The 25687-nt window shown below is 39.7% G+C and overlaps 1 protein-coding gene across 2 annotated transcripts in view; it reads left to right on the top strand.

The window, feature by feature from the left end:
* The window catches only part of B3GLCT (beta 3-glucosyltransferase), a 128123-nt gene extending 105644 nt beyond the window's left edge, over window positions 1-22479 (top strand). The window contains exon 15 of one of the 2 annotated variants that reach the window (XM_053672856.1): window positions 20985-22479. In XM_053672856.1, the coding sequence (XP_053528831.1) occupies window positions 20985-21152 (168 nt within the window). In that variant the 3' untranslated portion in view covers window positions 21153-22479. The remainder of the gene's footprint in view (window positions 1-20984) is intronic. The other variant, XM_037129577.2, reaches the window with a different exon arrangement.
* The last annotated feature ends 3208 nt before the right edge of the window (window positions 22480-25687 follow it).

Below are 25687 nucleotides of genomic sequence, written 5' to 3'. Positions count from 1 at the left end.
AACAAAAAGAGTCATGAAAAATGGCTAGATAAAAAAAGAGCAAGCAATCAAGGAATGGAACACTACCCACTACAAGAGCTGAAGAAATGGAGGTTAGCAAATAGATATAGAATTCAAAATAATGGTTATAAAGATGCTCAAGGAACTCACAGACAATTAAAAGGATCTGAGTGAGAACTACAACAATATGAAACAGGAAAGAAAAACTATAAAAAAGAAGCAGTAAGAAATGGAACTTAAGGGAAAAAAGGGGGAGGGATTTTGAGGAACAAGTATGAAAGACACAGAGATGAGGACTGGGGGGGGGGAATGGGAGGGAGGGGGGAGACCGGGCGGGGGGGGGGGGAGAGAAAAAAAAATGTACTTGAAAAGTAACTAAATAAAATTTAAAAAAAAAAAAAAAGAAATGAACAATGAAATCTGAGAAATAAAAAACATACTAGGAGTAATTACAACATGGCTGGATGAACAGAGGATCTGGATGACTGAGACGATCGAATAAGCGAGTTGGAAGACAAGGTAGAAAAAAAACACTCAGAAAGAACAAGAAAAAGAAAAGAGACTCAGAAAGAACAAAGAGGTGGCAAGACAACATGAAATGTAATAATATCTGTACAATAGGGATACCAGAAGGACAAGGAGAAAAGCAAGGGTTGGAAAACCTGTTTGAAAAAGTAATGATGGAAAACTTCCCTAATTGGATGAGAGAAAAAGTCACACAAATCCAGGAAACACAGAGAGTCTCAATCTAGAGTAACCAAAAGACTATTTGTGATGTGCCTATTTCAAGACACATCATAATTAAAATGGCAAAATTCCAAGACAAAGAGAGAATCTTAAAGGCAGCAAGGGAGAAATAGGAAGTAACATACAAAGGAGCCCAAATAAGACTACCAGTTGTCTTCTCAGTGAAAATGCATCAACCCAGAAGGCAATGGCAAGAAATATTCTAAGTAACAAAAAGCAAAGGCCTATAACCAAGAATATTCTATCCAGCAAGGCACTCAATGAGAATAAAAGGTGAAATAAGGAGTTTCCCAGACAAAATAAATCTAAAAGAATATACCTCCTTCAAATCAACTCTGCAAGAGATGCTAAAGGGTCTGCTTTAAGAGCAGAGGACAGGGGTGGGGGAGAGTGAGAAAGAGAGGAACACAAGTATGAAAAATAGCAATGAATAAGGACCTGTCATTTATAACTTTCAGTGTAAATGGATTCAATGCTCCAATCAAAAGACACAGAATAGCTGAATGGATAAGAAATCATGAACCACACATGTGATGCCCACAAGAGACCCACCTCAGAGCAAAAGACCAACACAGAATGAAAGTGAAGGGCTAGAAAAAAGTATTCCAAGCAAGTGCACAGGAAATAAAAGCCGGGGTAGCAATACTCATATCAGACAAAATAGACTTCAAAAAAAGGGCCATAAAAAGACACCAAGAAAATCACTCCATAATACTCAAGGGAAGAATCCATCAAGAAGACATAAACATTGTAAATATATATGCACCCACCATAGGAGCACCCAAATACATAGAAAATTTTGGAAGATTTCAAGAAGCATATTGACAGCAATATTATTATAGTAGGGAATTTCAACACCACATGGACAATAATATATACATTTTTCAAACAAAATATCAACAAAAATATAGTGGCACTGAACAGTGTCCTAGATCAAATGGATTTAACTGATATGTATAGGGCCTTTGATCCCAGGGGAGCAAAATACACATTCTTTTCAAATGTACATGGAACACTTTCAGAGATAGACCACATGACAGGACACAAAAGAAGCCTCAACAAATTCAAGAAAATTGAAATAATGTCAAGGATTTTCTCTATGCAAAGGGAATGAAACTACAAACCAACCTCAAGGAAAAAATTTTAAAACACTGACTCATAGAGATTGAATAGCATGCTATTAAACAATGAATGGATCATGAATGAAATCAAGGAAGAAATAAAAAAGTGTCTGGAAATAAATGAAAATGAACTTACAGTAACCCAAAACTTTTGGGACACAGTGAAGGCAGTCATGAGAAGGAACTTCATAGTGATACAGGGCTGCCCAAAAAATTTAGAAACATTTCAAATAAACAACCTAACCCTATGCTTATAAGAACTCGAGGAACAACAACAAAGACAGCTCAGAGCAAGTAGAATGAAGGAAATAACCAAGATCAGAGCAGAATTAAAGGACACAGAGACTGAAAGAGCAATTCTAAGGATCAATAAATACAGGAGCTTGTTCTTTGAAAAGATAAACAAAATGGACAAGTTTTTAAGGAGGTTGATCAAGAAAAAAAGAGAGAGGACCCAAGTAAACACAGTCAGAAATGAAAGAGGAGAGATTACCACTGATACCAAGGAAATACAAAGTATTGTAAGAAATTACTATGAAGACCTGTATGCCAAGAAATTTGAAAACACAGGTGAAATGGAAAATTTCTAGAAAAATATAATCTTCCAAAACTCAATGAAGAAGAAGCAGAAAGCCTGAACAGACTAATTACAGTAGATGAAATTGAAGCAGTAATCAAAAAACTCCCAAAAAAGAAAAGCCCTGGACCAGATGGTTTCACAGGAGAATTCTACAAAGCATTTAAGGAAGAGCTAGTCCCTATCCTTCACAGACTATTCCAAAAAATCCAAAATGATGGAAGATTCCCAAACTCTTTTTATGAAGCCGGCATCATCCTAATCCCAAAAGCAGATAAAGACACAACAAAGAAAGAAAACTTCAGACCAATATCACTGATGAACATAGACACCAAATTCCTCAACAAAATATTGACAAACTGCATCCAGCAATACATTAAAAGATCATACATCATGACCAAGTGGGCTTCATTCCAGAGATGCAAGGATGGTATAATATTCACAAATCCATAAATATAATGCAGCACATAAACAAAAAGAGAAAAATCACATGATCATATCAATAGATGTGGGAAAGCATTTGAAAAGGTACAGCACTCACTTATGATAAAAACACTCAGCAAATCGGCAATAGAGGGAGTGTTCCTCCACATAATAGAGGCCATATATGAGAGACCTATAGCCAACATCATACTCAATGGGCAAAAACCAAAGGCTTTTCCACTAATATCAGGAACAGGATGACTTTGTCCACTTTAACCACTTCTATTCAAGTAGTATTGAAACTCCTACCCACAGCAAGCAGATAAGTAAAGGAAATAAAAGGCATCCAAATTGGAAAGGAGAAAGCAAAACTGTCACTGCTTGCAGATGACATGATAGTATACCTAGATAATCATGTAGACTGCCCTAAAAACTGCTCAATCTAATAAATGAATTTGACAAAACAGTGGGATAGAAAGCCAATATTCAGAAATCAAAGGCATTTTTGTAAACCAACAATGAAATGTCAGAAACAGAAATTAGGGGAAAAAATTTATTTGATAAAGCAACAAGAAAAATAAAGTACATTAGGAATAAACGTAACCAAGGAGATAAAAGACCTGTATTCAGAAAGCTATACAACATGAATAAGGAAATTAAGGAAGACACAAACAAATGGAAACATATACCGTGTTCATGGATCAGAAGAATTAATATCATCAAAATGTCCATACTACTCAAAGCAATTTATAGATTCAATGCAATACCTATTAAAGTACCAATGGCATATTTAACATATGCTAGAAACACCCAAAACTTTATATGGAACCAAAAACAACCCTGAACAGCTGCAGCAATTTTGAGAGAGAAGAACAAAGTAGGAGGGATCACAATTCCCGATATCAAACTGTATTACAAGGCCACCATAATCAAACAGCCTGGTACTGACATAAGAAGAGAAACATGCACTAATGGAACACAATGGAGAGCCAGAAATAAACCCAAGTCTCTATGGTCAATTAATATTCCAAAAGGGGGCAGAAGCATAAAATGGCATAAAAATAGCCTCTTCAACAAATGGTGTTGGGAGAGCGAGACAACTACATGCAAAAAAAATGAAACTCAAGCACCAACTTACACCATACACAAAAATAAATTCAAGGCGCATAAAAGACTTAAACATAACTCATGACACCATAAAAGTCCTAGAGGAGAACATGGTCAGGAAAATCTCAGATATCCCATCCAACAATATTTTCGCTGATATGTTCCATACAACAAGGGCATATAAAGGAAAGAATAAATCAGATCTCATCAAAATAAAAAGCTTCTGCATGGCTAAATAAAACAGCATTAAACTGAAGAGTAAACCCATTGTGTGGGATAACATATTTGCTAGTGATACCTCAGACAAGGGTTTCATTTCCAAAATATATAAAGAGCTTACATGACTGCACTCTAAGAAGATAAGCAACCCAATTAAAAAAAATGGGCAAATGACTTGAACAGACACTTCTCCATGGAGGACATAGAGAGAGTCTAGAGACAAATGAAAAGATGCTCAGTATTGCTAGCTATCAGAGAGAGGCAAATTAAAACCACACTGAGATACCACCTCACACCGGTGAGAATGGCCATCTTATACAAATTAACAAATAAGTGTTGGAGAGGCTGTGGAGAAAAGGGAACCCTAGTGCATTGTTAGTGGGATTACAGACTGGTGCAATCACTACAGAAAACAGTATGGAATTTCCTCAGAAAACTAAAAATGGAACTACCTTTTGACCCTGCAATTCCACTGCTAGGATTACATCCTAAGAACAATGAAACACAAATCCAAAAGAACCTATGCAGTCTTATGTTCATAGCAGCGCAATTTACAATAGCCATGTGCTGGGAGCAACCTCAGTGCCCATCAAGTAGATGAATGGATAAAAAAAAATACACACACTTACACAATGGGATTATGCAGCAGAAAGAAAGAAGGATTTTCTACCCTTTGCAATAGCGTGGATGGACGTGGAAAATATCATGGTAAGAGAAATAAGCCAGGCAATAAAAGACAAATACCATATGATCTCACCTTTAACCAGAACCTCATCAACAAAGCAAACAAGCAAGCAAAATATAACCAGAGACATTGAAATTAAGAACAAACTGACAGCAACCAGAAGGGATATGGGAGTGGATAATGGTGGGAAAAGGGTGAAGATTTTACTGGGACAACTATAAATGACACATGGACAAAAAAGTGGAGGAGTAGAAACAGGCGAGGGGGTGGGAAAGGCTGAGTGGTGGTTAGGGGTTAGGGGAAAGGGCAGAAAACTGTAATTGAACAACAATAATATTCAAAAGTATTTAATAAAAAAAGAATCACACATGGACATGTTATAGTCAAACTCTCGAAAGACAGTGAAGAAGTGAAAATTGTAAAATCATCAAAAAAACCTAATGAAAAGGGAAATGGAACTAAAATTATTGGCTGATTTTTCATTAGAAATAATAAAAAAACCTAAAGGAAAAAACAAAAGTTGTAATCAATCAATGACTCTATATCCAGTAGAACTCACCTTCTAAAATGGAAGCGGAATAAAGATATTCCCAGATAAACAAAATATGAGAGAATTTTTTTCTAGTAGACATTTCCTTTGGGCTCAAAGGAAATGACACCACATGGTAATTGGAATATATCAGAAGGAATGCAGAATACTGGAAAGGGTTAATATGAGGAAAAATATAAAAGAGTGTACATTTGTTTGTATGTATATATCAGTGAAGAAAAAATGTAAAGAGACATTTATGGACTGAAAGACTCAATATTGGTATGATGGAAATTTTTAGTTGATTCTTTAAATTCATTTTAAATTTGTTTTATCAATTCATTTTATTTATTTAAAATTCACTATTTCTTATATCTAAGTGTCCACATTAAAATTTTCTGGATCACAGATAGATTTTTAAATTAAATTCTTCACATTAAATAATAAGCACATCCTGACCCTTCTCCCCCATCCCCTTTTGACCTGATTTTTTTCTCTAGGGCAATATAATGATAGCCAGTTCAATTGTCCTATGCAAGTAGCCAGATACCTGTAGGTGAAGGACAAGGAAAATTATTTTCTCTGCTTATAAAGGTGAAAGCGTCTGCTGTCCCTTTCCCCTTCTCACTTCAGCCTTTTAGTAGGCTAAGAAAATCCAGGGACCTCATTTCTCCTTAATATGTAAGTGTATCCCTAGGGTCATAGTGTTCATGTCTTCCTAGCATCTAGGGACTAGTTGAGGGATGTAACCATTGTCATTCTCCAAGAGGTAAGGCAAGTTTTGCTCTCATTTGGGGTCAGAGCAATTAACTAGACAAATAACTACAAATTTTATTCTCATGGCATATGAGGTGTTTCTGATGGACTAAGCCTTTTTTCTTTTCATGAAAATAGAACTTCCAGGAAATGTTCTTTCCTTACACTCCTCAAATTAATCTAAAGATTCAGTGCAATTCATATCAAAATTATAGCAGACTTTATAAAAATTGACAATCTAATTCTACAACATGTATGGAAATACAAAGCAATTTTTAGAAAGGAGATCAAGGTTAGACCCAAACACAGGTCATTCCAACAACAGAGACAGTGAGAAAGATTTCATGTTGCTACTCCAGAGAACTTGCAAGGTGGGAGTGGTGAACACTAGTACACCTGCTGGAAGAGGAAACCCCCCAACAAAGGAACCACCAACAGATAACAACAGAAGAAGGTGAATAAGGGAGTGGAAGCCACACTAACATCAATTCAGAATCTATCTGGAAATACAACTAAATGGTGGATAAATTACACACAATAAACAACTGAACAGGAGTGAGAAAGAAGCCTCAAAACCTTGTACACACAGAAGAATCAGCTTCAACACAACCTAACCACACCTGCACAACAGAATACAAGACATGGAGATGGAGTGATCCTCAGTTAACCAGCTGGACAGAAGGACCAAACCAAGAAAGACCCAACAACAATCAAAATCCAAAGACATACAGAGAGTCAACATAAATGACAGCCCAAGTCCAGCGAGGTCAGGAGATTTAGGAGACTGCACCACTGAATCTCACAGGACTTCTACCATAGAAGTCCACACCATAAACCCAGGGAGTCAGAATAGATCAATTTAAGAAGCAGAGGCTAACAAGAGGAATCTTGCAAACAATGGGAAGACAAAGAAAAAAAAATACCCAAATGAAAGGAAAGGAGAAAGCCTCAGAAAGAATGCTAAACAAAATAGAGGCAACTCAACTATCATATATGGAGTTCAAAGCAGTGGTTATAAGGAAGTTCAGTGAGCTCACAGAGAATTACCACAAACTACAGGGAAACTACAATGAACTCACTGCAAACTACATTAACATGAAAAAGGAAATAGAAACTATCAACAAGAGTCAGTCAGAAATGAAGAATACAAGTTCTGAACTGAAGAACACAGTGGAAGGAATCAAAAGCAGGACTGATGAAGTAGAAGATTGGAACAATGAACTGGAGGACAAAGTAGAAAAAAACACCCAGAAAGAGCAAGAAAAGGAAATGAGGCTCAGAAAGAATGAAGAGGGGTTAAGGGAAATGCAGGACAATGTGAAACGTAATAATATCCATATAATAGGGATACCAGAAGGACAAGGGGAAGAGCAAGGGATAGAAAACCTGTTTGAAAAAGTAATGATGGGAAACTTCCCTAATTTGATGAGAGAAAAAGTCACACAAATCCAGGAAACACAGAGTCCCAATCCAGAGGAACCCAAAGACACCCACTTCAACACACATCATAATTAAATCTTTGTCTTGGCAAAATTCCAAGACAAAGAGAGAATCTTAAAGGCAGTAAAGGAGAAACAAGAAGTAATGTACAATGGAGCCCAAATAAGGTTAGCAGCCGAATTCTCAATGGAAATACTCCAAGCCAGATGAGAATGGCAAGAAATATTACAAGTAATGAGAACAAGAGGCCTGCAACCAAGGCTACTTTACCCAGCAAGGCTCTCAATCAAGATAGAAGGCAAAATAAGGAGCTTCCCAGGCAAAAGAAGTCTTAGAGAATACACTTCCACCAAACCAACTCTGCAAGTGATGCTAAAGGGTCTGCTTTAAGGAAAGGTAGGAAAAGATAGAGAGAGACAGACAGAAAAAAAGAAACACAGGTATGAAAAAATAGCAATGAATAAGTACGTATCAATAATAACCTTAAACAAGTGGATTCAGTTCTCCAATCAAAAGACAGAATAGCTGAATAAATAAGAAAGCATGACTTACACACATGCAGCCTACAAGAGACCCACCTCAGGACAAAAGAAATACACAGACTGAAAGTGAAGGGCTGAAAACAAATTTTCCAAGCAAACAGGGGAAAAAGCTGGGATAGCAATACTTATATCAGACAAAATAGACTTCAAAACAAGGGCCATAAAAAGAGATCCAGAATGTCACTTCATAATACTGAAGGGAAGAATCCACCAAGACATAAATATTGTAAGTATATATGCATGCAACCTAGGAGCATCCAAATACATAAAGAAAATCTTGGAAGACCTCAAGAAAGATATTGACTGCCACACAGCTATATTAGGGGATTTTAACACCCCACTGTCAAAAATGGAAATCTTCCAAACAAAATATCAACAAATATTGTGGCATTGAACAATGCCCTAGATGAAATGGGCTTAAGTGAGATATTTTGTGATATATATATATATATATATATATATATATATATATATAATTTTATTATATATATATCTATATATTTATCCATATATATATATTAGTAGATACACATTCTTTTCAAATGCACATGGAACATTTTCAAAGATAGACCACATGATAGTACACAAAACAAGCCTCAACCAATCCAAGAAAATTGAAATAATATCAAGGATTTTCTCTGATCCGAAGGGAATGAAACTACAAACCAACCTCAAGGAAAAAAACCCCAAAACACTCAAAATCGTGGAGATTGAATAGCATGCTAGTAAACAGTGAATGGGTCAAGAATGAAATTAGGGAAGAAATCAAAAACTTTCTGGAGACAAATGAAAATGAACTCACAACAGCCCAAAACTTCTGGGACACAGTGAAGGCAGTCATGAGAGGGAAGTTTATAGCAATACAGGGCTGCCCAAAAAATTTAGAAACATTTCAAATAAACAACCTAACCCTATGCTTATAAGAACTCGAGGAACAACAACAAAGACAGCTCAGAGCAAGTAGAATGAAGGAAATAACCAAGATCAGAGCAGAATTAAAGGTTGCAGAGACTAAAAGAACAATTCTAAGGATCAATAAATACAGGAGCTTGTTCTTTGAAAAGATAAGCAAAATCGACAAGCCTTGAAGCAGGCCGATCATGAAAAAGAGAGGACCCAAATAAACACAATCAGAAATGAAAGAGGAGAGATTATCACTGATACTAAGGAAATACAAAGTATTGTAAGAAATTACTACAAAGACCTGTATGCCAAGAAATTTGAAAACACAGGTGAAATGGACAAATTTCTAGAAAAATATTGTATTCCAAAACTAAATGAAGAAGATGCAGAAAACCTGAACAGGCCAATAACAGCTGACAAAATTGAAGCAATAATCCAAAAAATCTCAACACACAAAAGCCCTGGAGGAGACAGTTTCACAGGAAATTCTACAAAGCATTGAAGGAAGAACTGACCTCTGTCCTTCACAGACTATTCCAAAAAATCCAAGAAGATGGAATACTCCCAAGCACTTTTTATGCCAGCATCATCCTAATCTCAAAAGCAGATAAAGACACAAGGAAAGAAAACTTCAGGCCAATATCACTGATTCAGGCCAATATCACTGATTAACATAGACACCAAAATCCTCAACAAAATATTATCAAACTTTATCCAACAACAAATTTAAAAGATCATACACCATGACCACATGGGATTCATTCTAGGGATGCAAGGATGGTACAATATTTGCAAATCAGTAAATGTAATACATCACATAAACAAAAGCAAAGGCAAAAATCACATGATCATATCAATAGATGTGGAAAAGCATTTGAAAAGGTACAGCACTCACTTATGATAAAAACACTCAGCAAATTGGCAATAGAGGGAACGTTCCCCCACATAATAAAGGCCATATATGGGAGACCTACAGCCAACTTCATACTCAATAAGCAAAAGCTAAAAGGTTTTCCTCTAAGATCAGGATCAATACAAGCTTGTCCACCTTCACCACTTCTATTCAACATAGTATTAGAAACTTTAGCCACAGCAATCAGAAAAGAAAAGGAAATAGAAAGCATCCAAATTGGAAAGGAGGAAACAAAACTGTCATTGTTTCCAGATGACATGATAGTGTACATAGAAAGTCCTATAGAATTAACCAAAAAACTACTGGACCTAATAAATGAATTTGGCAAACAGCAGGATACAAAGCCAATAGCCAGACATCAAACACATTTCTGTATACCAACAATGAAACATCAGAAACAGAAATCAGAAAAACCATTTGATATAGGAACAAGAAAAATAAACTACCTAGGAATAAATTTAATCAAGGAGAGAAAATACCTGTACTCAGAAATCTACACAACACTGAAGAAAAAAATTTAAAAAGACACAAATGGAAACATGTATAGTGCTCATGGACTGAAAGAATTAACATCATCAAAATGTCCATAGTACCCAAAGCAATTTATACATTCAATACAATACCTATCAAAGTGTCAAGGGCATATTTCAGAGATATAGAACAAATACTTCAAAATTTTTTATGGAGCCATAAACAACCTCGACTACCTGCTGCAATTTTGATAAAGAAGAGCAAAGTAGGAGGCATCACAGTACCTGATACCAAACTGTATTACTACCCCACTGTAATCAAAACAGCCTGTTACTGGCATAAAAACAGACAGATGGAACAGAACAGAGAGCCCAGAAATGAACCCAAGTCACTACAGTCAATTAATTTTTGACAAAGGGCAGCAGCATAAAATGGTGTGTAAATAATCTCTTCAAGAAATGGTGTTGGGAGATCTGGACAGTTACATACAAAGAAATAAAACTTGAGCACTAACTTACACCATACACAAAAATGCATTTAAGGTAGATAAAACATTTAAATACAAGTTATTACACCATTAATTTCTAGAGGAGAACATAGGCAGGAAAATCTCAGATATTTCACACAGCAAATTTTCACTAATATGTGCCCTAGAGCAAGGGACATGAAGAGAAGAATAAACAAATGGGATCTCATCAAAATAAAAAGCTTTTGCACGGCAAAAGAAAACAGTATTAAAATAAAAAGAGAACCAACTGTATGGGAAAACATATTTGGCAGTGATACCTCAGACAAGTGTTTAATCTCCAAAATATATAAAGAATTCACACAATTCCACTCTAAGAAGACAAGCAACTCAAGTAAAAATTGGGCAAAGGACTTCAATAGAAACTTCTCCAAGGAGGACATGCATATGATCCACAGACACATGAAAAGATGCTCAATATTGCTAGCTTTCAGAGAGATGCAAATTAAAACCACAATGAGGTACCATCTCATGCCAGTCAGGATGGCCATCATAAACAAAGCAACAAACCACAAATGTTGGAGAGGTTGTGAAGAAAAGGGAGTCCTAGTGCAATATTGGGATTGCATGCTGGTGCAGCCACTGTGGAAAACAGTATGTAGTTTCTTTAGAAAACTAAACATGGATCTGCCTTTTGACCCTGGAATTCCACTGCTAGGATTATATCCTATGAATCCTGAAACACCAATCCAAAAGAACCTATGCACCCAAATGTTCATACTGGCACAATTTACAATAGCCAAGTGCTGGAAGCAACCTGGCTGCCCGTCAGTAAATGAATGGATCAAAAAACTCTGGTACATTTACAAAATGGAATTCAATGCAGCAGAAAGAAAGAAGGAGCTTCTACCCTTTGCAACAGCATGAATCGAACTGGAAAGCATTATGCTAAGTTAAATAGGCCAGGTGGTGAAAGACAAATAATATATGATCTCATTTTTAACAGGAACCCAATCAACAAAACAAGCAAACAAAATATATCCAAAGATACTGAAATTGGAAACAGACTGACAGTGACCAGAGGGGAAGGAATTTCAGGGAAAACGCGTGAAGGGTTTGGAGGAACAAGTATAAAGGACACGTAAAAGATATCAAGGGGGTAGTGGAAATGGTGGGGAGGTGAGGGGGTGGGTTGGGATTGGGGGAAGGGGCAGAAAACTAATTGAACAACAATAAAAAAAACAAAGTTACAGATATCACTCTACATATTTTCAAATAATAGTATAAAGCTAAAGTAATCAAAACAGAAAGGTATTGGCACAGAACAAACACTTAAAACAATGGAACAATATAGAGTGCCCAGGGTTAAACCCTGTTACATGAACAAGTAATGTATGGCAGAGAATGTAAAGATATACACTGCAGAGTTGATAGACTTTTCAACAGCTCATCCTGGAAAAACAAAATATACATAATCAACAGAAACTGAATACTCTCTTATATCACATTCAAATATAAACTTAAATACCAGCCTTCCCCACCTCTCCACATTGTCAACTGATAGCAGCCTTGCTTCTCTCTTACCCACATCTCCCAGCTTTCCAGAAGAAGTTAACACCCCACCATTCCCTGCTTCACAGATAATTCTAGATCCACCCTTCACTTTTTGCCTTCCAACTGACTCCAGTCCTCCCTATATTCCCTGCTTTCTAAATGATATCAGGCATGGTTAAGTCCTTTTGTGTTTTAATTATGCCAGATGAAGGGTAAAGGCAGGCAGTCTGCCTTCCTTATCCAGGTATCTGGGCAACTAAGGGAAGAAGTTTTCCATAACCTTGAGAATGGGCATGAAAAGTACTTTTCTCAAAAGCTAAGAAAAAAAGATAAAAATGCGAGGATTTACACTTACAAGTTTTCAAAACTTACTATCACATCAAGACAATATGAAATCAGTGTACAGGTAAACAATGGAACAGGATAGAGATTCTAGAAATAAACCCTCCCATGTATGGTAAAGATGCCAAAGCAACAAATGGTGCTGGAGAAATATATATCCACAAATGCAGAACCTCACAACCATATGCAAAAAAATGAACTCAAAATTGATCATAGTACAAAATATCAATACTACAGCTATATACTTCTGAACTTCCAACCAAGATGGAGGTGTAGGTAGATGGACTTTGCCTTCTTCCATAACCAAAAGAAGAACAACAACAAATTTAAAAAGAATAATCAGACCCATCAGAAAATTTAACTATGGAAGTCTGACAACCAAGGAGTTAAAGAAGAAAAATTCATTCAGACTGGTAGGATGGCCAGAGATGGGCAGCTGGGTCAGAGCGGATGGGTGGCAAGGCGGCAGTTGGAGGGTGGGGTTGTCCCACATTCACATGTGGATAAACCAAGAGGAACAACTGGGGATCGAGACAGATCACACGATCCAGGGTTCCAGCAAGGGGAAGTAAAGCCTCAGAATCTTTGGCTGGAAAAACCTGTGGGAATTGTGGCAGCAGGAGAGACTCCCAGCCTCATAGGAGAACTCTTGGAGAGACCTACTGGGTCCTAGAATGTACACAAACTCACCCTCCTGGGAATCAGCACAAGAAGGGCCCAATTTGCTTGTGGGAAGCAGATGAAGTAACTGAAAGCTGGCTGAGAGCTGAGCAAGGGACATTGTTCCCTTTAAAATGGGCAAAAGATTTTAATACACAGTTCACTAAAGAAGACGCATGAATGGCAAACAAGCACATGAAAAAATGTTCAACATTATCAGTTTTTAGGGCAGTGCAAACACAAATCTGTATGAGGCACTGCCATGTCTCCTAGAATGGCTAAGCAGAAAGACAGATTATACCAAGTGTTGATGAGGATGTGGAGAACTGTCTCTCCTCTATTGCTAGTGGGAATATAAAAGACACTCACTTTGGAAGCATTCTGGCAGTTTCTTAAAAGTTATACATATGGCAAGCAATTTATGACATGGCTCTCAATGGTCTCCTCCTGCTAGTGTCCACACCCTTGTATAATTCCCTTATATAATCCTTTTTAGTGTGGGTAGAGTATGGTAAAGGTGATGGGACATCTCTTGTAGTTAGGTCAGAAAGGGTTGTGACTTCTCTCTTCCTAGCATACTCCCTCTGGCCTTCTTGGCTTGCAAGGTTTGGTAAAACAAGCTTCTCTGGTGGCAAAGAGGTAAGGCTACTCCACCAGCCCACAAGGAACTGAATACTACCATGACTACCGAGTGAGCCTGGAAGGGGCTTTTTTTTCTCAGTTGAGCCTCAGATGAGACCGTAGAGCCTTGCTGGCATCTCTGCAAGACTGAAGTGAAGCTGCCAGCTAAGTTGTGCCCAGATTCCTGACTCGTGAAAGTTGTGTGATCAGAAATGTGTGTTGTTTGTGAGGAAAAGCAAATCAGAGGTTTTCTGGGTCTGCCAGTGGGGGCAGGAATTGATTGCAAATGTTTGCCAGGGAATTATAGTGACTTCCCTGGATCTATAGTGACTTCCTGTTCTAAACTGGATTTGTGCTTGCCTAAGTGGATATTTACCAAAAATTTTCAAGCGGTGTGAGTTTTGTGTATACAAATGATACCTCAATACAGCTGTAAAATGTATGTATGTCTAAGGAAATACAGTTTTAACCTCCATTTGTTGTACTGTTCAGTATGCTTTAACCTTTGCAGATAAATAGGTTTTAATTTTGACCAATTTATACATCCTTGTGCAGTTTTAGCTGTCTTTTTCTGCATATCTGTTCCTAGTGTTACAGAACAGACTGGGGGCATGGCTGAATAATATAAAAGACCACCCCCCTGGTTTTTCTCCAGGGATTCCTCCCCCTCACTAGGTTCGCTTTGCCCACCACCAGAGGAAAGACATCTCTCAATGCCAGAAATTGATGAAAAGGAAAAGGATTATTATTTAATTAAAACTTATACAGACTAAAGTTTTTTAGAATACCCACAAATGCACACAGTTCTTCCTTCTCCCTCTGCCCAGTCTGGGTACCTTATCTCAGGAAAGAAGTAAGTCTGTGGTTTGGGCTCCCAGTGCCATCCACTTGGAAAAAAGCGGGCAGTTCCAAAGCCACAAGGTCCCAACAAGATGCCAAATGGCTGCTGCCCCTGGGTTTAAATCCCATCACCAATCTTCCTCTGCAGTCTCATTTCTGGCTCCCCCTACAGTTGGCCACAGCTGCCAGCACTCCGGGCAGGTGTGACCCTGTGGTGTGGAGCCAATCATCTCCAAGTGCTTCTGGACCCCATTACAAATCCCTATTTCTGACCACCCCCCTCGGCCCTACCCTGTTTACAAATCCCTCCTTTGAGATATACAGTTCCTTTATAATCATATAAAGGACAATGGATAAAGGTCCCATCTTGTAACTACTTCCGGCTGGACATGGATGTTATCGTACCTACCCTTGGGTCAGGGTGCCCTGAAAGGGAAGGGGCAGCACGGAGGGAGTCCTTCCTGTAAGGGGAAGGACCTTACAAAATCCAGGTCAGTTGGCTGTCACCAGGAAGTTGCAGGCTTGGTGTCCAAAGCCTGGCATTACTGGACAGTTGGTATCCTAATCATATTCTGGAGGTGACAGATTTGGTGAGTGTTGGAAACACAATTAAACCACTAAATGACAAAGGCAGGGACTTAGGTAAAGAATGGCTTATCTGGAAGAAGGTGTATAAGGCATGCTATACCTCTCCCAAACTCTTGTGGCCCGCTATACTGAACTCAGGCTGAGGGAAATATATTAGGATTTCCCTCCTTTCAGATTTCTGGGCCCTTTATGTCCAAGCCTTTGGGTCAGAAATGGGAAAATCAGTTCTAAAGTGAAGCCCACAGACCACCCGAACCATTCACCAACCCAACCACTTAATTCAGTTAAACTGTTGAGTCTCAGGGAGCAATGATGAGAATGGGCTCCTTAAATGAGGCCTATATTACAACCATTCACTCAGGTAATGAGGTTCTAGGCATATGCCTTATGAAAACAGAAGGAAGAACACATGTTAATTTACACAAAAATCACCAAGCCAGTCTCTGTGCCTGTGAGACTGTTTTTTTGGAATACATTCTGTTGCAAGGCCCTTGCTGCAATGACATCTAACATTGGCAATTTGACAGGTCCTTTGTGACCCAGTTTTAACTTTCAAATAAAAAACTTTCAAGACAGTTATCCATGCCATTCTAATGTCCAATACTGAGCATTGTAATTTTCCTTAAACCATGGTTTTTCTTCCTAAGATCACCCTCATTGTTATTAAAGGGACTACACTGAGTCCAGCTTTTAATTTTGTCTGTTTGTTTGCGTAAACACACTGAGAGAAGCCTGGATCACCTATGATCTTTAAGTCTACTTTGCTCGAAGTCACACAAGGAACCTTTAGGTTGACTTTTCAGTCCCCTCCTTGGGGCACAGAAGGAGACCCACACATCTGCCATCTGACTTTGAGTGAAACCAGTTGTTTCACTCAAATTCTTGAGGCTGCCATTGTGCCTACAGGTTCCTTTTTAGCCATATTTCAGGAAAGCAGCCTTCATTCCTCCCCTAGAAAGATTGCCATGAATGGCACAACCAACCAAGGCACCAGGCTTTTTTTTTGTGGGCTTTTGCTAGCTTCGCAAGTCAATCCCAGTTCCTCAGGGCTTTCTGGTGATGATCAGAACCCAGACGTGCCTCCTTCAGGCGTGACATTCCAGTCAAAATGTCAGTTAACAAACCACCACAAATGACTGGTCTTAATGGATTTATGCAAAGAAACCTTGTCATCACTCAGTATTTCAGAATGCCAAATTCTGGAGGGATCAGGTAGGGAGAAAAATACAAAATGTGAAGGAAAATCCTTTTCCTTCTGATACCCTTTCATATACCTTTTTCATTTACATATTTTACACTCTCCCTTGTTCACTTTCCTACAGGATGTCAAGTTTTAACCTTCCCTGGAATCCTCAATTTCCTTTTCAGAGCCGATACAGAGCAAAATCCAAAACACAGACAGAGCTCCATGAGAACAGTACACAGGCAGAGGCAGTCTGTTATACCAGGGCATCCACTGGTGCCTCTGCACAAACGAGCTCTTTCACTCCCAGTCTCTTGGCAGAGACATGCTCCTTTGCCTCAGGCTGAAACACTCATTAGCCCCAAATGACCCTCCCTGGGTCCCAAGTGGCAAAGGCATTCTCTCCCCAACCGGTTACTGGGGATCTTTACTAGGTCTTCAGGTACAGAGGATTTCTGATCAGAAACAGAACCAAATTGAAACCACGTTCCTATAAAACCAGAAACTAAGCAGTTTCCTCCAGGTTTAAGACTTTCACACCCTTTCCTACATAGTTTTACCTGTCCAGATTTAACCATAATTCATTTTTAATCCCTGTTCCTTTCTCACACTGGGAAGGACTATACTTAAACTCAGTATCTGGCAGCCAAAAGTCCCTAGCACTACAGGTATGTCCCACTAAAAGTCCCTTGACTCGCAGGGACATCCTTCAGATTTTTGAAGCTTAGATCTTGCAAACACTCTATAAATCAGATGGTTGCCCTTAGACCCCAGTTCGTGACCTTCAAAACAGAGCCCTCCCTATCAGAACCAGTTGCACAGAGAACCTGACTGGCGCAGTGCCCACACAGCAGTAACACATAGCCCATAATCTGAAGAGAAGCCTTAGCCCATCACCTTGCCCAGTTCCAAGATGGCAGCACTTTCAGGTGACCCATCATCCATCATGGCAGCGCTCATGCACGCTGGGTTGTCCAAGATGGCGATGCACATGCATGACCCATCCTCCATGGTGGGGCACTTACGTGGCTCATCCTCCATTTTACCCAAAAAGGTGGTGCACCCACATGGCTTGCTGTCCAATCTCCAACATACAGGCAGGCTCAGCTTACAGAGCCTATGGGTTTGCTTCCTTCCCAAACCTGAGTACAGGTTCCCTTAGTGCTACCTGGGCTCACCAAACCTGTAAGTGAGTAGACCGGGGCAACTTGGAAGCAGCATGCTAAACAAACCATTATCCACAATTCCATTATTTCAAAATGGTGTTCAGACACAAGTTTTCACCCAAACCATTTCACTTCTCTGCTCCATTTCCCGTTTTGTTTCCTTTTCACCTTTCTGGGAGTGATTTGGCGGCCGACACCCTCAGGAGGACTGCAGAGAAATTCTGAGAGACTGGGAAACTTCTGAAGTCTCACTCTCCTGCACCTGAGAGGGTCGGTCTGCCACAGACAATTATTGTCCCTCTGTGGTCGCCAAAAACTCACCAGATGGGGGTGGGGTGAATGATATAAAGAACCCCCTTTTTCTGCAGTGATTCCTCCCCCCACTAGGTTCACTTTGCCTGCCACCAGAGGAAAGACATCTCTCAATGCCAGAGTTTGGTGAAAAGGAAAGGAATTATTATTTATTTAAATGCTGTACAGACTAAAGTCCTTTAGAATACCCACAAGTGTACACAGTCCTTCCCTCTCCCTCTGCCCAGTCTGGGTACTGAATCTCAGGAAAGAAGTAGAATTCTCTGATTCAGGCTCCTGGCAGCATCCACATGGCGAAAAGCGGGCAGTTCCAAAGCAGTGCGGTCCCAACAAGATGCCAGATGGCTGCTACACCTGGGTTTAAATCCCAGCACCAATCTTCCTCTGTAGCTCCATTTCCAACTCCTCCCATTGTTGGCCACAGCAGCCAGCACTCCAGGCAGGTGTGGCCCTGTGGTGTGGAGCCAGTCATCTCCGAGCTCTTCCAGACCCCGTTACAGATCCCTGTTTGGGGCCCCTCCTGGCTTCACCCTGTTGCACTAGGGCCTTCCTGGTGACCCTGCCGACTTGGGATTTCCTTCAGGCATTTTGGGCACAGAGATGTGATTATTAGAGGCTGTATAGACTTCACGATGTTACAGATGCCTCTTTGGATGCAGTTTACTTTTCTAGTTTTGTCTTATTCTTTTCTGTGGCCGCATTTATTGACATAATTAGCACCTTTGAAAGCTTGCTTGGCCAGCTCTTCCCTTGCATACCTGGCTCCAGAAATGCAGTTACCACTTCTGGAATTTACATTGACAGAGGGGAAGATGATGGGGTGGCTTCAGACTTCAGGTGTTGGTCGATCAGTACAATTATTTTCTTTTATTAAATTGGAGAAATAAATACAGCTGTGAAACTTTCGATTTTGCAATAAATAAATAAGTAAAGGGAAAGATGTTATGGAGTTACTTCTTTCCTGTTTGACATGTTTGTATCTTCAACCGTTAACTTTTTTAAAAAGACTTTATTTATTATTAGAGAGGGGGAAAGAGAGGGAGAGAATCATGAATCAGTTGCCTCTCATACACATCTGTCTGGAGGCTGAACCCATAAGCCAGGCATACTCCCTGACCAGAGACTGAACCAGCAATCTTTTGCTCTGCGGGATGACACCCAACCAACTGAGCCACACCAGTCAGGGCCAACCTTTCATTTTTAAATGTGAAAAACAAGCAGTGATTTTCCCCCCACTCTTCTCTTTCTTTCTTTGGGGCCATTGTGTGTTTATCTGAGAACTGAATTGGGAGTACGGTCTCCTCAGGTTTCCTCCACACCAGCAAACTCTCCGAGGGCATTGCTAGTAAACATCACAGAGTATATGAACTCCCTTAGCTGGTAATCAAAACATCCCCAGCTCAATTAGACTTTACTCCAATATGTTTTTATTCTCCGTCTCACTGTCTTTTCCTTTTAAATTTTCTTTTAAGTGTTCAAACCCATGAGTGCTTAGACTTTTTAAAGGGCAATACAATGGCCAGGGTAAAGGTTCTCTCCGTACCTTACTTCGAAGTCTTTCTCACAGGTATCACTGTTGGAACTGCACACCACCTCCCAGGGAGGCCAGGGGCCAGAGAACAGTCAGCGTGCCAGGCCTATGTGCTGAGGACCAGCTCATGTGTCCTGCAGGACACTGGAGTAGTGACTGGGCACCAGCTCTCACCCCTATTCTGACATTTGCTGGTCATGCCACCCCAGGGAAGTCACAACTTCTGTTAGCTCTGGTTTCCTCATCTATTAATTAGGGATGAGTCCTGATAATCCAATCACCTTGCAAAGTTGTTTCAAGGACTGGATGAAATAAAATTTTGATGAATATATTCTGTGAACCATTCAGGAGTTTAAATAGTCATCAAATATTTAAGCAGAATATAATACAATACTAGCCGAGAGAAGACTTGTTTTTAAAATGTATCATTTCTAATTTAACTAAAGTCAAGACTCTTAGTATTGATAACCCAGTGAGTGACTATGTAACACAGTTAGGCTGTATAAATTTATGAGCAAGATGAGCATTGGGAGAAGGTGGATATTTTGTTTAGAGCAAACAAAATAGGATCTGGTGTCAGTTTCCTCGCAAACCCTGTAGACTGCCTAGATCTTGATCTAGGCTATGTACGATTTTGCTTAATTTCATTTCTTGAGTTTAGAGAATTTTGAAATGATAATGCAATAACTTCTTAGGCTCTTGTAAACCATTTTGGGCTACACAAAAATGTCCATTCACACTTCTGGAGCCAGGAGAGATATTCAGGTAGGAGGAGAGTAAGTCACTTAGCCCCACATTTGCACCTCTGAAAAACGCAGGCATTCCTGACCAAATGTCAGAGGGACACAGGCAGAAGGAGCCCTGAGAAGGCCCTGCCCACCCCACACAGCCCAGTGTGGCTACAGTTCCTTTAGACAGATCTGGGAAATAGAAATAATTTTTTTGCCTTTTTGCAGAAGTCATAGTAAAAACTGAAATGACTTACCTTGGAAAGCCTCCTATTCTATATTTATTACCTGTGGTTGAGGAATCTCCCAGAGGCATGACTGGAACATAGAAGCAAAAAGTGATGCATTTGGGATATTAGAGTAACTAGAGGGGCAGAGGCTAAAAGCCTACAGAGAGGGAGCGTATTGTTTTGATGGAACAGATTTTCCTTCTTGCTTGGGATTCCAGTAACTGATAGCGAATATCGAAGGAACACAATTGTTACATACATTCACATGCTATTCTGGGGAAATATTGTTCTCAATGAACAAGTGAACATAATTCTCTTTTCTTCTTGCAGGCCCGACCTGTGGATTATCCTGAGGACTACCTTTCTCACCAGGTTCCCATATCCTTCCACAAACACTGGAACATTGACCCAGTGAAGGTTTATGTCACATGGTTGGCACCCAGTGAGGAAGACAAATCCTGGCCAGAGACACAAGAAGACTTTAAAGAAGAGTTATAAGGCCTGGGGACCTGGAGGGCACAGTCTGGGCAGGGAATAGAAGGCGAGATTGTGGCCTTGGTCCTTCGTGCTGTCGTGATGCTACTTGCATGAGCAGTGTGGCTTTGGAAGCTTCCTGACTTTTTGTGGAAATCCTGTATATGGTATTTTTTGAGGGGGGAGGAAAGGGAGTCATAGGGGAAACTTTTTTTTCTGGGAAGAATACTTTCTTTTACATTCTGCAGTATTGTACCACACAACAATTATTGTGTGTTTTTCAAGCTGTGGCACAGCAGCTTTATTCCTGTCACCGGAAAATAAATGGCACCAGAAGTCTCCTTTATGGTCCTTCTCTTCATTTTAATGGAGGTTTCAGTTGGGCATGAGACCAGAGAGATGTGACTATCATTCTATATAGAGAGAGACAGAGGGAAAGAGAGAGACAAGGAACATTGACTGACATGGGTATCACAGTGGTGCGAACCTTTTTACTGTATTGCTGATGATGAAAATCACTTTCTGGTCCCCTGGGAAGATTAATGCCATCCTAGGGACGAATCATAAAACATCCTAAGAGTCTAGCTATGAAATCCCCTGTATCCTGTACATAGGATTGGTATGTTTTATCACTTTTTCCATTTGTAGCTCATAAAAAAAGAAGAAATCTTCTGTGGGAGGTTTTCACGTTGTTAGTAATTCCGCTGTGTTCTGTTTCTCCCTGAAGCCCTCTTTTTTTTACCTCATCGTAATAGGAAAGTGTGCTGGATACTGCCAGAAAATCGTGTGCTCAGTATTTAAAACAAAATTGTCCTGTTTTATTCAAGTCAGTGAGCTCTATGTAAGTCTCAGGAAGTGCATTAAATTAATTTGTACCTGATGTTTTGGTCTTACTTTTCTTTGACTATTACTTGATGACCCTCTCTTGACGGAGGATAGATCCCCCAACTAGGGCGCTGTGAAACCTCAGCAGGGGTGTCCAGCCTTTTGACATCTTTGGGCCACACTAGAAGAAGAGTTGTCTTGGGCCACCCATTAAATACACAAACACTAATGAAAACTGGTGAGCAAAACGAAGGTTTTAAGTAAATTTATGATTTTATGTTGGGATGCAGGTTGGACACTCCTTCTGGTAGGGCCTATTGGAAGGAAGGCACTGTGATTTGGCAGTTTCCCTAGTTTCTTAAAGAGTGAAATTTGAACAAAATATTTTGAATCAGCTTTAATTTTCAAACCATATCTTTACCATATAGTAATCTAACACATTCATTATTTATAAAAAGTACTCTGTCATTTCATGCTTTAATTATATAATTCAGTTTTCTAAAGGTATTTGCATAAAATTTGATTTTGATATGGGTTAAACTAATTTTGGTATAGCAAAATACTTTCTTTTCGGACTTCCGCCAAGATGGAGGTTTAAGGTGGATGTGCCTTGCCTCCTCTCACAACCAAGTTTAAGGACAACTAAATATTAGCATCAGAAAACACAACCAGAACACGGAAAACTGAACTTTTCGGAAGTCCGCAAACAACAAATTCTTCGGCCCGACCGGTGGCGGGTGAGGAGTTACAAAGGAGAACTCGATCGACCCGGGCGCGGGTGCGGAATCCAGACGCGCGAATCCAGTCGCACGGGTTCCAAACCCAGGATTGGACCTAGTGAGCAGCCCACCGGGTGAGCGACTACGGAGGAGTCAGTGGGGAGGCGGCGGCAGCGAGTTGACTGTGGGTGCCCGGTTACGCGCGGGTGAGGGAGTGAGCGGTGGGACCCGCGGCGGCCCATTTTCCCCCGCTCTGACCACGCCCTCACATACAGCGTCACAACCCAGCGACCTGGGACTCCAAGGCGCCGCTTCTCTCACTTAAAGGGCCAGAACAGACCAAAAATGTCGCAGGGGGACCTCAAAGTCCCGGAGATAAATCTAAGTGACGAAGAAATAGCAAATCTCTCAGACGCACAGTTTAAAACACTGGTCATCAGCTTCCTCACAGATCTGGTGGACTATAGCCACAAATTAGAGAAACATATGAAGGCTAAATTAAGGGAAATGAATGGAATTCCACAGGAAACCCATAGAGATGAAAAAAAACTGGGACTCAACTCAATGGAGTGAACCAGAAGGAAGAAAAAAATGATCAATCAGAAAGGAATGAAGAAATAAGAATTCAGAAAAATTAGGAGAAGCTTAGGAACTTCCAGGACATCTATAAATGCTCCAATATCCGAATTATAGGGGTACCAGAAGGGGGAAAGACACAACCACCAGTGGAAAAACTATTTGAACAAATAATAAAAGAAAATTTCCCCAATCTGACAAAGGAAACAGACTTCCAAGAAATCCAAGAAGCCCAGAGAGTACCAAAAAAGTTGGACTCAAGAAGAAACACACCAAGGCATATCATAATTACATTAGCCAAAATTAAAACGAAGGAGAGAATCCTGGAAGCAGCAAGAGCTAAGGGGACAATCACCTACAAAGGAGTCCCCATCAGGCTGTCAGCAGATTTCTCAAAAGAGACCTTACAGGCAAGAAGGGGCTGGAAAGAAATATTCCAAGTCATGAAAACTAAAGACCTACAACCAAGATTGCTCTACCCAGCAAAACTTTCATTTAGAACGGAAGGACAGATAAGGTGCTTCTCAGATAAGACCAAATTCAAGGAGTTCATCATCACCAAGCCCTTATTATATGAAATGTTAAAGGGACTTATCTAAGAAAAAGAAGTTAAAGAAACATGAACAGTGAAAGGACAACAAGCTCACAGTTATTAACAACCACACCTAAAACGAAAGCAAACTAAAAGGACAGCTAGATCAGGAGTGGAAACATAGAAATGAAGATCTCAAGGAGGGTTAGCAACAGGGGAGTGGGAGGAGGAGACGGGGAGAGAAGGTACAGAAAACAAGTAGCATAGACAGTAGATAGAAAATAGATGGGGGGCAAGAATAGTATGGGAAATATAGAACCTAAAGGACTTGAGACACATGGACATAAGCTAAAGGGGGGGTAATGGGGGGGTTGGGGGGCAGGGTGGAGGGGAATGAAGGGGGGAATAGAACAACTGTAACAGCATAAACAATTCAAAAAAAATAAATAAATTTATTTAATTAAAAAATAAATAAATAAATAAATATATTATCTCAAAAAAAATACTTTCTTTTCTTTTTTTAATTAAAAATTGTTATTCATTAAATTTGCTTGTAGTGCTTTATAGCCAAATACAGGTTTTACAGCCACCAAAAGTACCCATGTGTGTGCTTTGTAACTGTATTTTTCTTGTACCTTAGATTTCACTCCTTTCCAGAATGATGTGACTGTACATTTTTCCAATCAGCAAATATCAGTATTGGTATGTTTTCAGTGTCATCTGAGTGTAACCAAAACGTAGGTTCGGCCACCTGCCACAGCAAAAGCTGAATTCATGAGACAGGTGCTGGTGCAAAAGGAAAGAGATTCATTCAGGTCTCCAGATTTTGGAGAATGGGGAACTCCTGTCTCAAAGACTATTTTCCATCCCTGCTTAAGCCCCCAGTTCTTAGAAGCATAGGGAGGGCAGGCCCTTTTTTCCTATCCAATTATCCTTCTAGCTTTCGGCATGCTCGGGTCGTGTCCATTCAGCTTTCTAACTTTTTGCCGTGCTGAGGCCCTGTCCATTCATCTCGTGAGCTCTTGGTGTGTTCAGTGTAAGTGCCTCCCCCTGTGCCATTTTGGCCAATGGGGGAGACTCCCCAGAGCCCTGAAAGACTGTGTACAGTTACATGAATACTTTGCATTTCTTTTTTTTCTGAATAGATTTTGTGTTCTGTCCAAGGAATGGGTCAGAAAAGATGATCTGCTGGGTAGAGGCACTTTATTGATTTATAAATCCTGTCAAGCTGTGGCTGATGACTTCAGCATCATTGTCCTTGCTGCCATCATCTGTACCTTTACATATCTGTTATAATACTCCTGGAGGGCCTGGCTTCCCAGCCTTGTGGAGAACACCCTCCAGTCTTCCTATGCCTGCTTACCAATCATCACACTCAGAAGACAGCATATTCATTTGATAGGATCGAACCAGCCCCTGTACATGAAGACGTATGTTGTGCTTCCTCTGTTACAATCAGTGCCTTCTCCTGACACCAGAGAACCTCCTTGGGGTACTTTCAGGTGTTTTGTGAATTTTGTCTGTTTTTTGGAAGTATGTAATTCTAACTACAAATAAAAGGTCTTTTCCTGAAGTTCTGAATTCTTAAATGTATTCATTAGTCCAGCCTAGAACAAGAGCATGGAGAGTATGTTGGAGAGGGATTAGAGAACTTAGAAAAAATCTGGCCAGTCAGTAAATACAGTTTTCAGGGATAAAAATTAGACATTGAAGATGTGTTAACACAGATATTATTACATGTGAATTGGAGATGCTGTTTGGGAATTGATCGCCATGCAGTTCATACCTTAAGAACTGGGTTTTGAATCTGAATGTTCCAGGAAAGATATTGTCCTATTCCTATCTCCTTTGCTTTTTTAATGGATATTTGCTTTTTTAATGGATATTTGCTTTCCGAAATCTATTTT

The sequence above is a fragment of the Artibeus jamaicensis genome, unplaced genomic scaffold, assembly GCF_021234435.1.
Source record: "Artibeus jamaicensis isolate MK-2021 breed Jamaican fruit bat unplaced genomic scaffold, CSHL_Jam_final contig_793, whole genome shotgun sequence".
Classification (NCBI taxonomy): domain Eukaryota; kingdom Metazoa; phylum Chordata; class Mammalia; order Chiroptera; family Phyllostomidae; genus Artibeus; species Artibeus jamaicensis.
The sequence above is the reverse complement of the archived record's forward strand: the minus strand, read 5'-3'. Positions and strand labels throughout refer to the sequence as shown.